Source organism: Ovis aries, chromosome 10 (genome assembly GCF_016772045.2).
Source record: "Ovis aries strain OAR_USU_Benz2616 breed Rambouillet chromosome 10, ARS-UI_Ramb_v3.0, whole genome shotgun sequence".
NCBI lineage: Eukaryota > Metazoa > Chordata > Mammalia > Artiodactyla > Bovidae > Ovis > Ovis aries.
The window spans coordinates 84,683,017-84,699,831 of NC_056063.1; the positions used below are offsets into that span (position 1 = coordinate 84,683,017).

General features: G+C 51.2%; 2 protein-coding genes across 3 annotated transcripts in view; one reads left to right on the top strand and one right to left on the bottom strand.

Moving 5' to 3' along the window:
• Positions 1 to 280: 280 nt before the first annotated feature.
• On the top strand, positions 281 to 4,988 carry LOC121820487 (uncharacterized). Its single transcript, XM_042255128.1, has 3 exons — positions 281 to 350; positions 2,850 to 3,364; positions 3,804 to 4,988. Exons 1-3 carry the CDS (start codon positions 281 to 283, stop codon positions 4,011 to 4,013), a joined length of 795 nt encoding a protein of 264 aa, XP_042111062.1. The 3' UTR covers positions 4,014 to 4,988.
• A 1,212-nt stretch (positions 4,989 to 6,200) lies between these two features.
• The window catches only part of ANKRD10 (ankyrin repeat domain 10), a 31,580-nt gene continuing 20,965 nt past the window's right edge, over positions 6,201 to 16,815 (bottom strand). For both annotated transcript variants that reach the window (XM_042255068.1, XM_027973795.2), the window contains 2 exons: positions 10,792 to 10,881; positions 6,201 to 7,682 (listed from right to left, as the gene is read on the bottom strand). In XM_042255068.1, coding sequence (XP_042111002.1) covers positions 7,258 to 7,682; positions 10,792 to 10,881 — 515 coding nt within the window. In that variant the 3' untranslated portion in view covers positions 6,201 to 7,257. The remainder of the gene's footprint in view (positions 7,683 to 10,791; positions 10,882 to 16,815) is intronic.

The following is a 16,815-nucleotide window of genomic DNA, read 5'->3' on the forward strand; positions in this document are numbered from 1 at the left end:
CCTGGGTTTGATCCCTGGGTCGGGAAGATCCCCTGGAGAAGGAAATAGCAGCCCACTCCAGTATTCTTGCCTGGAGAATCCCATGGACGGAGGAGCTTGGTGGGCTACAGTCCACGGGTTGCAAAGAGTCGGACACGACTGAGCGACTTCACTTACGCTTATAAAAAGATTGTAACTGAGATCTCTCTGTATTAAAACTGGCTTCGAACTATGGTCAAGTCCTTGTTTAAATTCAGTTGAAAATGTTTTGTCCCAGAAAAGCATACTGAAGCTTTAAGACATGGATTCTGGGGACCCTGAGACGGAGGCAGCTTACGCACTGCGGCTGCTCCAGCCGCCCCCTGACCAGGGTCCATTATTCCTCATCTTCTCATTTGAACAAGTCTGACAGGCACTGTTTTGACTCTTAAATCTGCATATCTTTATTCATTATGCAGACTGATGGGCTGAGCCGTCTCGCCACTTTGCAGAAGCACTCCTGAATTTGGCAGATACATTCTGTCACACTCCATAAATAACTTTCTGAGGCGAGTTTGTGTGCTTCACGTTCAGAAATTAAAGGCAGGGAAGGAGGGCCCGGGTGATGACTTCCATGTGGCAACACGTGTAACTCAGGCGAATCAACACTCAGCCAAAGCTGCGTTTCCCATTCGTTTTAACTGCGTTTCTAACTGCTTTGCCATGGGGAGCCTCTCTCAAGGCGAAGCAACTACTCCCTCTCCAGTTTCAAAACCAGCCTCAGATACTTTAAATATCCCCATTCCGGCTTTAAAAATCCCCACCCAGTCAAGGAGCCAACTTGCTCAATCTCAAGTAATTTGAATCAGATGGTGAAATTAAAGGCAGACAGGACCATGGTGGGCATCTGGGGTAAATCAGAGATGGCCATTCCCGAAGGCTTTCCGGGGGCGCTGTTGGTTAATCAGGAGCGAGGCGCCCCGCACCCCATGGAGGGGCCTGTCCGTGACCCTGCGATGCTGGAAGCAAAGTTAAACTTGGCTCCATCGGGTCCCAGACGTCCTATGAAACGCTAATTTCTCTGTCGTCTTGTTCCCCCTTTCTCTGTGCCGGTTCTCAGCTTCTTTTGCAGAGAGATCTCTCCTGTGACTTGATTGTATACATTTTTTTCATCAGCAGGTGAGCCCTCATTATGTTCAGGGAGGAAGGAGGAGCTCTCAGCCTCTTTCTGAGATGTCAGTCTTTGCGACAAGCGCATTACCAGCGTCACTCAATTTTCAACAGCAAACACGAACCCGGTACCTGCAGACGCTCTGGGCACAGACTGGCCTTGCTTATCTTCACGGCCTCCTCCAACCCCTCCCCTTCCCCACGAGTATCACAGAATTTAACCCCTCTTCCTTTTCCAGGTTAAGTGGGTCGTGTATACCCAGAGCCTGGAGATACTACATCCGCGGTCCCCTCCTGGGGCCTGTGTGAGCCGCCTGGTCTTCCCTGCTGGCATCTGCACCCCCTTGCCGGGGACGTGTGTGTGTGCGTGTGTGTGTGCACGCTGGGGTGCATGCACAGTCACACCCGGATCTGCTTTCGTATCTACTGCGTTCACAGGGACACCTGGGGATGGCTTGGGCCACGGGTCCGGGCTAGTCTCTCTTCCCATCTGAAGGGTGTGGGCTTGGTTCATGTGTCCCAGGAGGGGGCCCTCAGGAGGGCTTTGAATTGATGCTTTTGAACTGTGGTGTCGGAGAAGACTCTTGAGAGTCCCTTGGACTGCAAGGAGATCCAACCAGTCCATTCTGAAGGAGATCAGCCCTGGGATTTCTTTGGAAGGAATGATGCTAAAGCTGAAATTCCAGTACTTTGGCCACCTGATGAGAAGAGTTGACTCATTGGAGAAGACTGTGATGCTGGGAGGGATTGGGGATAGGAGGAAAAGGGGACGACAGAGGATGAGATGGCTGGAGAGCATCACTGACTAAATGGACGTGAGTCTGAGTGAACTCTGGGAGTTGGTGATGAACAGGGAGGCCTGGCGTGCTGCGATTCATGGGGTCGCAAAGAGTCGGACACGACTGAGCGACTGAACTGAACTGAATTGGGCTTCCCAAGTGGCTCAGTGGTAAAGCATCAGCCTGCCAATGCAGGAAGCGTGGGTTTGATCCCTGGGTCAGGAAGATCCCCTGGAGGAGGGCATGGCAGCCCACTCCAGGATGGAGAACCCCATGGACAGAGGAGCCTGGCGGGCTACAGGCCGTGGGGTCACAGAAGGTCGAACATGACTGAAGTGACTTAGCACGCAGGCCCTCCATACGGTAACAGAGAGTACAGCGAGCGCTTCGTTCAGCTCACAGTCCGTAGAAGCCATCCGGACAGATGAAGTTTTGAGCGGCTCCTGTGACAGCGCCTTTCCTCCCTGACCCCCGGGGGGGTGAGGGGGGCCGACTGCGGGCTCCGACTGTGACCTCCTATCGCTCTGTCCGCCGCCCCCTCTGTGAGCGCACGTCTCTCCGCTGAGCCAACCGGTTTCCTATGGCTCAGGGGGCCCCTCTCTGCTGCGGCCCCTCCCTCTTCCTGCTGCTGCTCTTGGCTGGAGCCTGGGGGGCTGACCGCTTGCCCCCTGTCCCAGGGAGCCCCTGAGACACGCTGGGAGGGGTCAGGAAGGCCGCCCTCTGTCAGGGGCCTCCGGGCCCCGGTCAAATGGGAGACTGGCTCACACCACCCACCGCGGGTGGCGGCTGCGTGTGGGTCAGGGCAGAAGCTCCACCTGGGACTGGGAAGGGCTAGTTCTACAGGCTGGGCTGGCGGCTCGGAGGGCCTTTCCTGTTTCTGGAAGGTTGGTAAGGAACACGGGTGAGCAGGGCCTCCTGGGCTTGTCGGTCAGGGCCCGTGAGGACGCAAAAAGCCCGCTGCATTAAGAGAAGAGAGGCAGGCAGAGAACGTTCGAGAGGAGAGAGCTGTCAGCTGGACACGCCCACAGCACGGTCTGGCCAGGTTCCCCCGGTTCCCTCAGCCGGGCGTGTTCTCTTCCCGGTCCCGTTGCTGGGAGAAGCTGCTGCCTCCAACAAAGCTGAGGTTTCTCTGCCTCGCAATCTGCGTGTCCCTACAGCCAGCCTCCACCATCCCGAGAGGGGACCCCTGCCTCCACGTCAACCCCGAGGGTCCTGAGCTCTGCCCACCGAAGGCCGCGGTGCACGGGGCCATTGCTGACACGTGGATCAACGCTCTGTCCTCTTCTGGGACGTCAGCCTCATCTCCCACTGCAGCCCCGGCCACGGGGGGGATTCCAGCCCTGGGCAGGGGGTCGGTCTGCGGGCTGAGAGCTGCCCTGTGCCATGGGGCCTTTCACGGCTCCTCTTTTCCCAGAGTTCAAAGCACCGGGAATAGAGAGTCGTGTGGTGTTGTTGCTGTGAGTTGGAGAGTTGGTGTTGTTTGATGTCTGGGCCCATGTTGTTTTGCTGGTAAAATCAGCTCAGGCTATTCTGAGTTACAGGAACTGTCAGGAAAGCCGTAAAGCAAGTGTCAGGCATGAGACGATGTCTTTTAGCAGGAGGGGGCGGGACCGGCTCGCTGAGGCGTCTGCTGCCATTTTTGTAGCTGTTTCTGAAAACACTGGAGATGAACTCACCGGTGACAGCGCTGTGGCGGTGGTAAACGGCGAGCCAGAAAAACCTAAATTTTTTCCAGCTTTCTAGCTGCACCGGAGTCTTGCCGTTCAGGGAGGTACCCGGGAGGGGGCGGTAGGTAGAAAGCTTGGGCAGTGGGCTTAGGGTAACCCAGCTAAATTGCTCTAATCTGATGTCTTATTTTATCCTTAGAACATTTTAATTTAAATGTCTTTGTTTCAGATCTTCCTAAACAAACAAAAGAACAACAGCAATGAAATGAAAAGGCAGCTGTCTCCTTGGTGCGCTCCCCATCGCCCCCGCCAGCCCTTCGTCCCTCCGGCGTTCTCTCTGGGAGGGGGTGGACGTCACTCCCGAGCCTGTGGTCCACTCCTTTCTCGCACGTGTGCGTGCATCCGCCGACAGCTCGCGGGGCTGGGTTGCGCCTTCTGAACGTGCACACACGCACCCGCGCTGTACGCACCAAGTACGCGCCACCCTGCACTGGTCCCTGCTGTCCAGGTCACGCCTGACGGGCCCCCCACCCCTCGTGAAGCCCTGGCTCGTGTCCACGGATGGCCGTGCAGGGTCGCGATTCACGGTCACAGCGGTCGCCTCTGACTGCGCGCTGTTACAATGAACATCTTTGGACGTGTCGGGGTGCGGACAGTGTCAGAGACGGTCAGGGGACTTCTAGGGAGCCGGCAGCGGGGCGAAGAGCCTGGGGGCCGCCCTCTCGCGCTCTCCCCTGCCGTGGAGGGAAGCCGGGGCCCCGCAGCGGGCTCCCTGCGCGGAGGGCCTCTTTCTGCCCTGCCTGCTCAGGGCGCTGCGTCCTCAGCGGAAAAGTGTGACGGCCCCTTGGACTCGGCGGCCGGCGCCTCTGCCGCCCTCCGCGCTCGGCCTCTGCGGCCCCACGTGTCACTGGAGCACACGCGGGGCGCCCTCTCTGCGGCGGGGTCCCTCCCAGACCCTCGGGGCGGGCGCTCTCACACCCTTCGGATCACGCAGTCTCGCCCCCTCCGCAGTCCCTCCCTCTGCCCGTCCCCGCTGCCTCCCGCTGCACTCCCGCCGCCGGCCGCGGCTGCCCGGGTCACCCCGGCCCTTCACTCTGCTCGAGGTTGCTGTCATCTCACCCCCTCCCCGTGGCCCCGTGATGCCTGCCTAGCCGCATACCCCACCTTTAAAGGCATTCCCAGGAAGCTTAGCGTTTTGATGTTACTGTAAATGGACTTCTTTCATTTTCCAGCTGCTTGCCACTGGGTATTTAATACAAGGGCCGATAAGGCGCTTCAGACCAAACACTGAGAACCGGTGACTGTTCAGCATGAGCTTAATTTTGGTGAGTTAAGCAGAGCAAAAATTTGAGCTTATTTTTGGTGAATGTAAAAATGACATCCACATTAATAAAAAAAAATGTATTAATGAGAACATTCGTTTTCTTCTTAAAAGTCCTAATTGTAAAAATTCTTCCCCTTCTATATTACTCTGAAGCCGATTCCAGGCAAAACAGAATTTCAGTGTAACAATCCCAGCATCATGACTTTGAACCACAATGCATTAATCACCCAGGGAGTGCAGAGGCTGCTCAAGCAGCGCCTCTATGCAGCATTCTCACCTCCAAGAACCAGTCCACTTGCGTCCAATCCAGGACGAACCAGATGTCCTGACCTGTAGCAGATTCGGTGAATGCTTTCCAGTAACTGTCATCAACAGTTCGCCGAGAAGCCTTTGCGATTCTTTAAGGTACAGCTCACACAGGGAGTTGAGGGGACGAACGGCACCAGGTTTCCCCTCTCCTGGAACTCGGCCTCTGGCGACTTTGGGATCAGTCCCTGAACATGGCTTCCGAGGTCAGCGGGGTTCGGGCGTGATGGCAGGCGCCCGCACGGGAGAAGGTGGCAGGGAGAAGGCACGCGTCCTGGGCTCCATCTCAGCACACAGTAACTCCCGTGATGCTCCAAACAGGGGCCGAGGGTTTTTCCATAATGCACAGAGCACTGAACGCTTTCAGTGACACACGAGGCACGCCAGAGGCCTTCCCTGGCGGCCCAGCTGGTGAAGCGTCTGTCTACAGCGCGGGAGACCCGGGTTCGAGCCCTGGGTTGGGAAGATCCCCTGGAGAAGAAAATGGCAATCCACTCCAGTACTATTGCCTGGAGAATCCCATGGACAGAGGAGCCTGGTGGGCTACAGTCTATGGGGTCACAGAGTCGGACACGACTGGGCGACTTCAGTCAGTCAGTCTAGGCATGCCAGAGTGGCTATTCTGTTTCCACGCGTTAACTAAGATTTATATATTTAAAAGGCTTCCATGTATTAATATGTGCTGGCTCAAAGAAGCTGAAGAAGCTATGGCTGTGGTTCTTTTTGAAGATAATCGTGCAGGGAAGTATTGTCAGCTGACAGCAATTCCTAACACCCCCCACCCTCCTCCCAAGAGACCCCGCGCCTCCCGAGAGAGACCCAACGTGCCCATAAGCCAAAAGCAGGTGAGCAAGCCGGAGGTGCTAACGCGTGCTCTGCGGGCGTGCTCCGCGGGCAATCGGAAGAGGGAGCACGGCTCACACGCAGAAGGCCAGGTGACCGCTCCCGCCACAGGCCCCACCGCCCCCACACCGCAAGCACACCCAGAAGCACAGCACGTGTGAGAGTTTTTTATTCAATCTGTAAAGGACAGCTTAAAAACAAAATGTTAGTAACACTCGGAGAACATTGGTTTTGTTCATCTGACACATCTTCTATCTTCACCAATTTTTTATCACAAAAATCAGAAAAGTAAAAATTCACGACAACAGCCGCACAGTGTAACCACTAGCTGTGTAAATAAAAGCTAATTTCTATAAAACCATAAACAACGCAGCTTTATTAAGAGAGATTCAAAAACATTGTGGTATATATTTTAAAGCAGAAAACCCCAAGAAACAAAAGCAAGGAGAAGAGAAAGAATAGGTCGAAAGGGTCAGTTAGGTATGTTGACCTGACAGTCCCTACAAAGAGTAACTCCCACTGCATACAGAGGAAACCGTTGTCTGTGGTAGAAATCCTCAGGCCCGAGTAGGAAACCCGGGTGAAAACTCGGCAGGTCGGCAGTCAGGCCCAGGCCGCACGCGCCTCCGGTGGAAACAGGGCAGCGAGCGCCACCTTTCAAGGAGGCACCGCGGGCGTCCTCAGGCCGCTGTGCGTGTGGACGAGGAAGATCTTGACCACGTGGCAGGCAGCAAAGGTTCCATGAAAAAGACAAACGCTCTTTTCTCGTACAAATCGCTGCAGGAAATCCGTGTAAGGCTGTGCCCTGCCTGGGGCATAGTTGTCTTCTGTCAAAAATTCCACAGGGAAGAGGAACAGCAAGCTCTTCCAAGTGATGCCCACGTGCCAAGGGGCGGGTTTACCAGGCACCTCACTCAACTGTCTCCGGTCCTTCATCAGATAAGATTGAATTCGACAGAAGGGGAAATGGCAATTTAAGGTGACAGTATTCAGAAGAGAATATCGAGATTGGCAGCAGAAAACGTAAGTTCTGAAAGCGCGTCCGGAAAGAGGCCCCCTGCCCCGCGGAGACAGCCGTGCGCTGGGTAAGCCCCGCCTGCGCTCGCGCCGGGGCTCGAGGCGGCCTGCCGCTCGGAGCGCGCTCCTGCAGAGAGCGAAAGCACGCGCCGCCGCACGGCTCACCCTAGCCCGGCGGCGGGGGCCCGCGGCCCTAGGAGCCCTGCTCCGCCGGCGCGGGGCCGGCGTGCTCCAGCGCGCTGCTGAGCTCGGGGACGCTCTCGGCCGTGTCCCCAAAGCCGTGGTAGTGTCCGTAGCGCAGGCGCTCCTCCGCCCAGGACGGCCTGCTGGCCACGCAGCTGCTCGGGCTCCCGTCGAGGTGCAGAGAGCCGCACGTCTCCGGGCTGACGTGAGGGCTCCTTTCCGGCTCCTCAGTCCCCTTAACGCCGGCGGAGCCCTGGCCGCTCGGGAAAGGCGGCCCTGGAACCAGGCCAGCGCCGACTCCGTTAAGGCCTGCCGGGCACTGACCACTCCTGCTCTCCATCCCACCGGGCTGCGCCGAGGAGGGGAAGTCCGAGTGTCCATTGGCGACACAGCCGTTTGTCAGTGTGTTCGATACGGAGCTACTGTTTTTCATATCTGCATTAAGAAATACACCTGTCACCAAAATTCAGAACCAGAAGGCAGGAGAGACTATAAAACGCTTCCTTGCTGCTACCATTTTACAGGATTTATTTAGCTTCTTTTCTTTACACAAACCAGTTTCTTTTGCAAGGCAAAAAACTGTGCATAAGTGATTTAAAAATAAAACATTACCAGTTGCATTTGCCCGGTAAGATAGGAAACACTTAAGAAATTTCACTAGTGTAGGGGAACCAAATGAAAAAAGCTTCAGCTGACAAATATGCCACGCGCAAAATACCAATAGCACTGGACTGCTCTCAGTTTAAGACTAGGTTTGGAGAACAGTTTTAAAAATCATGACCCTCGAAAAAGTCCGTCAGAAAGGAACGTTCAAGTGTTCCCAACAAAGTGTTAAAAAACAGAAAACTTCAAGCCTTTTTTTTTTTTAAAGAAAAGCAATTGATGAAGCGTGTGAATTACGGAAGCTCCCAGGATGACATTGACAGCGTCACCGGAGGCTCCTCACCGTGCCTCCTCCAAGGCGGGGGAGCCCACACAGGGGTGGGAGCAGGGCTGTGGTTCCTTAGCAACGCCTGGATCACACAGCATTTCTGCAAGATGCCACAGAGCAGCACAGGCAGGCCGCAGAAGACCACGAACCCCAAGATCCCACGCGCGCAGTCCTGAGCCACGAGCACGTCCTGAAGTGTCCTCTGGGTTCAGCAATTAGTGACTGTGGTGTCCAAGGATCCACTGTCAAAACCCATAATCTGCATATACAGACATCCGTTAAGAGGGGATGTCTTATGGGAAAAAAAAGTCAGTCACAAAACATTTGGCCACACGGGAACAGGCAATGACAAGGTATTTTTCTGTATAATGAAACCTGAGGATTAATTCACGTTCACAGGAATTCACACAACAGTACAGAAACAGTCTAAGGTTGTGACTTGCTTGATGATGTTAAATTTTACCCCAGTGTCCTGCACTGCTGAAGCAAGGCATGACATTAAAGCTTGACTCTGTCACCTTCAGAGTGAGGACAGGTTGCTGTGTGTCCCTGGCCCTATCCCAGCCCCCACACCATGACCCCTGCCCGGGTTTGCACTCGGATAGAGGCTTCTGTGTGTCCTGCAAGTTCTCCTGATGATGGAAAATCATAGCTCACTCAATGAACAAAAACATCTAAACATGCCACTAATTTTCAATTTTCTGGCAGGTTAAGTGACAGTTTAAGAACTTCTATAAATTCTTCAGAGGATTGTGGATTACTTCTTTTCAAATTAAATGACAGCTTTTCTGTTTAGTTAAACTCAAGGCTGGAGAACAAGTGTTTCAAGAACTAAACGTGAGGTAAAAGTAAGAATTACACAAGCTATTCCCAGAGAAGTATTTATTTTATTCAAAAACCAGCAGCTTTCCCTGGGGATAAAACTCATGGGTAGGATGGTGACCTTGATAGTCATTAAGACAACCATGGTACTGCTAACAGGGATGGCAATTGTATATTCAGGAGACTGGGCCTCGGAAATCCGGGTTGATTAGACTGATATTTTTCCGTTTAACGTTCACTGCGTGTGCGCTGTTTTTTCTCTGGTGCCCAGTTAGAGTTCCATTACGCAACCTCAAAACCAAGGTTAGCAGAACCTCACGGCATCACGGCACATCTAGTAAAACTGAGCGTGAAAACGGCAAGCGTCCCAGAGATGGGCTGAGACTACTGGCGCCTGGCCAGACCTGCCTGCTGATGCCCTCCGCTGCCGCCGGCCCGGAGCCCTGCAAACTCTGCTCCAGGCTGCCTTCCAGGACTCCCCCCGCCCTCCACCTTGTCCACCCACTGCAGGTCATCTCTAGCGATTTAATACATTTTGTTTGCTGAAAGAGTGTTATAAATGAAATGGTGAAAAATATGGGGAATGCTTACTTGAGACCTGTTACATGGGATGAGCTGAGTTTAAATAATGGGCTGTTCAGTGTCAGGTTCAAGTGTAGCATTAAATTTAACTTGAAAACCCAGGGAAGTAAAATGTCTGAAGATCGAAGAGCGATGCCATTTTTTAAAGTTGGCTTGAGTTTTGTTGTTTGTCTTTACCAAGATTTTAAAATGTATTTTCTAATCAGAACTTCCCTTGGAAAATCTGCCCACTTCACTTAATTACCCGGCAAAATGGTGACTCTACCCATTAACAGTTCGGTAGCTTCTAGGAAGATGCACACATTTCCATTACATGAACAAAGATGATTTTTTCATGTACCCCTGAGAAACAAGAATTTAGCACACAGACATAATAATAAAACTTAAAAAAAGAAACAGTGTCTATTTCCAAATACAACATTAAGAGAATGGCTGAAGTGTTTTCATGCTCACCTAAATAAAAGAATGATAGAAAAAAGCATTAACTAAATGGCTATATGTTTACTCTACATACTAACAGAAACAGAGCCCTTACCTTTTAAAAACCGAAAGTGACCATCAACTCTTTTAACATACTAAAAATTTTAGTGAAAAATGTGTTTTGTGCTGACACGATCCTCAGCATTTTAGTAGATTCAGAGTGAATGCCACACAAACCAAAGAAACCAGGAGGGCTGGGTGGAATATCCCACACTGGCCTGACTGGTTACAAGTCAAAACCAGGATATCCGCTAGTTCTCAGTGGTTACAGCCAGCCACTCCTTCCGCTGTTTATCCCTTTGAAACTACTAGCAGTAGCTATTTGTTTGATAAATTCACCCCAAAGTCCTGTATCAGAAAATGAATGATGTTAAACCTCATTAAAGTCAAACAAGGCACATTAAGCAAAAGCCTCAAATCAAAATAGAAAGATTGCACTTATATTTTTCATATCCATAAAATGCACCAAAACGCTTAATTCTTGTATCTACAAACTTGTCCAAATCACAGCAGACATCCTTTAAAATGCTGGACAAAGTGCAAAAACTGTCTGAGCCAACTCATGTTAGAAATAACACGCATACTGGTTCTTGCAACGACAGGGGGTCTGCATTGCCGAAACAGTATAGATTTCTATTTCTTTTGGTCCAACGGCACCGCCCTCCGGCAGTTTGGTGTCTTCGACCGTTGGACCGCGGCTGCGGCTAATGGGAACCTGTCCGCCCCCACCTGTGACGAGCTCTCTGTCCACGTGCATCTTGTCGGGGTCGTCTTCCGCCTCACCACTCACGAGCGGCATGGACTCATCCAGACTGTGGGCTGCACAGAAAACAAGACATGTTCAGGCTCCTTGCACCTAAGACAGATGCGCCCCACTCCTTGTCATCAGAGCACTGGATGCTCCCAAACTGTCAAGTGGCTTATAATCTATGGATTACCAATGACCTTGGCACACTACTAAGAAACTTACTTTCCCACAATAGAGAATAATTCCTGAAATGCACGGCTTTGAAGAAGTCATGGCAATTCAGACACCTACTCGAGATTTACTTGCTGGTGTAAATTCTCATTTAAGGCTGGTATTTGGGCAACATGAAGCAGTTATGTAACTTGAAGACATTTATTTCTAAATACTTTTAAAGATTCAGGATGCTCTGTTACACCCCTAAATGTTCCTTCCGTTGTTTTTCATAAAGAAATGACCATTCTTGAGTAACATAAAAACCATTACAATGATCCTCAAATTAAGAAATCAGTGATTTCATTAATAGAAAATAAAGTAAGTCCCAAGATCAAGACAAGCACGTCAGATATGGACTGAGAGCAGCTCTGGCCCTGTGCCCCAAGGTGCGACGCAACTGGGAACACCCAGTGAGCTTCTGGGCTCCAGGACGTCAGGGGCTGAAGCTACGCACACGCCTTAGGGCATGCCCACACTTGCATCGTGGAGAACAGCGCGTGCACACACTTGGTACCCCTTCCTGCGGGGCTTACACACTCTGTGCAAACACGTCCTGCTAACCCTGGGGCCCCTACTTCTCAGGAGCAGCCAGTATCAGATCTGAAAGACATTGCACGTCTTGCCCATATTCATTTACCACAAAACAAACACATCCCAACAACTAAACTGAAAAGGACCCTTAGAGCTGAGTAACAACTCCCTGAATGGCTGGACCACCAGCAGCTCACCTGCCACCCAGCTCCCCACTGCTGCCTGAGTGGGGCTCTTTTTCCATCATGAACACCGTAATTAACTACCATCCCTAAAAACGCACTTCTGTGTACAGTTCTGCTTCTTCACCAAGATGAACCAGGATGGTTTCTGGGTCACAGGAGATATACAGCAAGTAAGCAACAACTTCCAGTGCCATTTCTTTCAAATAAACGTTTAAAACCAGAAAGACTTGAACTATGCAGCTTCAACTACTTATAGAGGCACATGAATTGTTTTCAATGTCGGAATGAACATTATCAGTTTCAGAGTATCCCCAAACTGTTAAAAGTTTTAGATGAAAAAGTCTTAATAAGAGAAACACAAATTTGACGATTAGTATGCAGAAGAAACGAGCAGAATGGTGTGGCCTGTGCTGTTAAGGAAAAACAGGAATCTGCACGGACACGAGGCCACAGACACCCTAGAAGAAGTGCTTTGAAACCAGAGGCGATGGACGGGGGACTTCAGCGGCTCTCAAAGCTTTTCTTAATCCTCCAAGGCCCCACTGAGGTCAGTGATAGGCTAGGTTCCAGCTTCACTACCAAACAAGGAACTTTCAAGAAATCAGTGGTAGACAGGCCATCTTTTCTTAAAAAAGAGGAAGGGGTTGGTTGGGGGAGGGAAGCGCAGGTACAAGGAGACAAAACCCTCCCAACCTCCGGCTCTGTCTCCGCAGTGACACACGGCCCACGTCTGATAAGCCAGATCAGGCAGCTGACGGAGAAGCAGTGCGGGCTATTGGTCAAAGCCACAGACGGCCTGAAACGAAAGGTCAGACTTCACTGGGGACACAGCACAGACAGCTTGACGAGGCCATCCTCCCGCTGCCTGGCTTTGTTCTGGAATTCGGGCCAGTGCTCCTCGGGGAAACGGACACCTAGGTTACAGCTGCAACTTAGATCTCTGAAAGCAGCTTTCGCAAAGCTGACAGGTAAGACATGAGGACCCCCTCTTCCCCAAAAGGCACAACAGAACAGCTTCACAGAAGCAGGTCAACTGTCTGTTCACTCCCCAAGCCCAGCGCCTGGAGCGTCCCACCAGTGGATGAAGCCCACACTCCAGCTAGGAAGGGCACAGCCACAGGAAGCAAGCAGAACCATTAGGAACAGGTAATCAAGACTGGCAACCAAACGAAGCAGGACAAGAGGGCAGACCTGCCACTAGGGGGCCCGAAGAGCTGGTGGCGAAGGGAGCCGGAGGACACTCATAGAACGCCCTAGACAGGAGCTGGGCCCAGGGCCACTCTAAAGCCGCAGCTGGTCCCTTAGCTAGAGAGCCATGCGGGGCCTCCCAAGGGCTCCTCCCAAGGCCCTCCTTCTGGGTGCATCTCTTGTTAAAGCGGTTTCTCACCAGCAGAGCAGGATAAACATGTACAAATGAGACAGACTAAAGGCTTTCAGATGTTAACAAACTCTTTACTAAACGCGAACGTGGACAGACTAGAACTACTTTCTCCGTAGACATTCTTTGTGAGGCGTTTTCCCCACGATCTATCTGCCAGGATTTGCAACCACTTGCCTGCTAACCTAGCTGCCTAGAACCCTTAATGTATCTTATACCAATGTTTCTGTGTCTTTCTTCCCAGCACCTGGAATTAGGAAGGGCTCAGACAGCTCCACGGGAGCACAGGGTGTCACCACTTACCGTTTAAAACTGCATTAAAACCAGAGCACGGGTCTGGGCTTGACTGCCTTCCCCCACACATCGCTATCTCCATCACCAATGCAACAACTCCAACGCCCCACGCTGTGTCTGAGAAAGGCGGCTTGCAGACATTTCAGAAAAAAGACTTTCTTCCAAAATGTTTGATTCTATTTGTTTTAGAAAAGAAGTTATTTCCCTATCTTCCCACTCCAGTTAAAAGGAAAAATGACCAAACACTTGTTAAGTGTCCTTATCTTTTGACTTCCAAAGCAGTTATCTGTTGACATGACTCCGATCCATGCCAGACCAAGCATTCTTATGACAGAACGTCGCCTAGGACTGCCTCAGAATAAGCCGTTTTCTTCTCCCAGAAGCAGTCAGGACCAGGTGTTACCACTGCCCAAGCAGCCTCCTGTTCCTGATGCTGGGGCTAGGAAAGATCCTCCATTCAGGAAGGCGCCCCGGGGCGGCATGGAAGCCTGCCCGAGTTTTTATATAAACCAGAGCTGAGTAAACCTAAAGCCAGGTGCCAGCTGAACCTAAAACTACGAAACTACTCCTGCCGAAGGGCAGAGAAAAACATCAGGAAAACTTCCCTTAGCTTTCAAAGACGGGGATCTGCAGCGCTACAGAAACTTGCCACCAAGGAAGCTTCCCTTCGTGCAGGCTGGGTCAGCTCAGGGAGACGTGCCCGAACCATGCCGTGCAGGTCCCTGGTCCTGGTGCAGAGCGTGTACACAAGACTCTGACCGCCAGGCACACTCAGAGGTAACTAGGGCTTATGAAGAACACCTCGTTGGGCTTGGCAGAGAAACCTCTCAATACGCAAAACCCAATCTACACAGTCCTGTACTTGAAGATGTTAAGCGCTCTAGTTAGCTCATGGGGCTTCCTCCTCGACACACTGCCAGCCGTGCAGCACGGCTGGGCACTTCCACGCATGGAGCCCAGTGGAGCCTGGGGTCAGGGTAGTGACCTACCGCCCTCTGTGCCTCTTCCAGGGAAGACCTCAAAGCTGACCTGTAACCAAGGTCACTGCCATCCCTCCGGCCTTCCCGCTGGTGGAACCCCATTCCCCAAGAAAGGAATGGCTTCCCTCCATCTCTAACTAGAACTGCTCTCTTCTCCTCACAGCACATTTTACTCAGATCACCGTCTGAAGGAAAAGTCCTGTCAAAACCTGAACAGTACAAAGGGCCGGAAGGAAGGTGGCTCTTTCTACATGGCCTGCCTGGGACTCCCACCACAGCCCCAACTGCAGCAGACGGGGGCAGGGGGAGTTTAGGAAGGCAGGTGAACGGAGGCACCAACTACAGAGTGACAGCTGCGGAAACACTAACGAGGGGTCTGGGGTTCTGTTAGGAGCAGGTGGCGGGGAAGGTGCACGTGACAGAGGAGCTGTCAAAGCGTGCCGGGAAGGACCTGCTCCCGGCCGATGCGCGCCGCAGCCACCGCATGCGTGGAGGGCAGACGGGCCTGCGCGCTCTGCCGAGCTCAAGACCCACCCGAAAATGACTCGGCTCTTAGAGGTAACTCAGTCAGATGATCCATATATCTATCTATCTATATATAGATATAGATATATAAAATGCTATGCCTTTGGAGATTAAAACCAGCTTTTAACTGGAACACAATCACAAACGTTTGGTCCCATTTTTAAAAGCCAACACAGCCGTTTACTGCAAGTTGGAGGCAACGCTGAGCATGCAGCAAGGTTGGTCTTCTGTGTGTCAGACGTACGGACCTGAACTAGAAGGAACTGCGTCACAAATACGATTTCTGGGGAAGGAAACGGCACCCCCTCCAGCACTCCTGCCTGGGAAATCTCGACAGAGCAGCCTGGAGGGCCAGCCCACCAGTAACAGCATGACCACTCACCCAGCTCACGTCACACCCACCCTCCTCTCTCCTCGTCTTTTTAAGCCTGGTCATCCGTGAACAAGAACAGAACGTGGAGATTCTTTGTTATCTCATCCTGAGGAATGTGGGCTGAGCAACTCCCTATGACCGATTTTAAGCAAAGTCAAACTGTATTTTTCCTAAAAGGTGTTTTTAAATACCTGTTATACATGAGATGCTAAGCTCAGTGATATACTTATTTGATTAGAACAAAAACCATGAAGTCAACTAAACATCTGAGGTTGATCTGGTACCACCACAGCCTCCTGGGGACGGCAACTGTTCACCCAGATAAAACTAGGTCCCTGGGTCAGTCTATCACTGACACTGCTTCTCCCCAGTCAAGGCTCTGGAGCTACACCTCAAAATACTACAGATTAAAAAACAAGATGAAGCTTCTCTCACGGGTGGGAGTGGCATTTTCCTCTGTCCTGGATGACTGATAATTCGGACACGTTTCCAAGGAATACACTCGTGAACAATTGTACTGTTACTTCTATAAGCTAGAATGCTAACAGACCTAACACAGATTTTATTCAACAGCTGCAGCTCAAGTCCTGAGGCCCACCTGTCATTCTATCCGGAGCAAATGGTTGGTCAATGTGGAAGGGAAAAAAGAAAACAACCCAAACCCAGTTATTATGAACTGATATTTCCTTGCATTGTCCTAAACGAACCAAATCTCCCACACTGGGGAAAATATTACCCTGAAATACTTTCCATCAGGATCAATCTTGGATTTCAACTCACCCTCCTGACCAGGGTGCATGCTGACTCTGCTGTGAACAACTGCATCGAAGGCATTTAAAGTACCCATCTCTGCTGGCGGAGAAGGTGATGGCACCCCCCTCCAGTGCTCTTGCCTGGAAAATCCCGTGGACGGAGGAGCCTGATGGGCTGCCGTCTATGGGGTCGCACAGAGTCAGACACGACTGAAGTGACTTAGCAGCAGCAGCAGGTCTGCTGGACAACTTGCTTTCAAAGGATAGTTTGTATTTGGGCCATACAAATATAGTGCCTTACATTTTTTTACATCATATGGTTTTCAAAGGAAAAAACCACTCCAATTACTTTAACATTTTAAAAAATCATTTATTGAGAGATCCTGCTCTCTACGGACTACAGCAGGTAACTTTCACAATCGTGACACCAAACTTAAGAGTCAGTTTTACAGGACACCATCCGTCTTTTAACAGTTGGCTTAGCCAGAAAAATCTCTGGAATTAATAGCTTTTGGGTATATTCCACACTAAAAACATCAGTATGTGTAATTTATTAAATTCTAGGAATACAGAACAGATTAAACTTATTGATAAGGTCCAAGCTATGTATTTATGTAGCCAAGATACTTCAGGCATGTTTTTAAAAAGGTAAAAAAAAGATTTAACGCCCAGCCTTAGGTGTGTGTAATCACCTGTGAACTCAAACGCCAGGTTCCAACCTCATTTTCTTAACTGGCTTCCTTGAGCTGACTGCTAGGAATGGGACACTTAGGG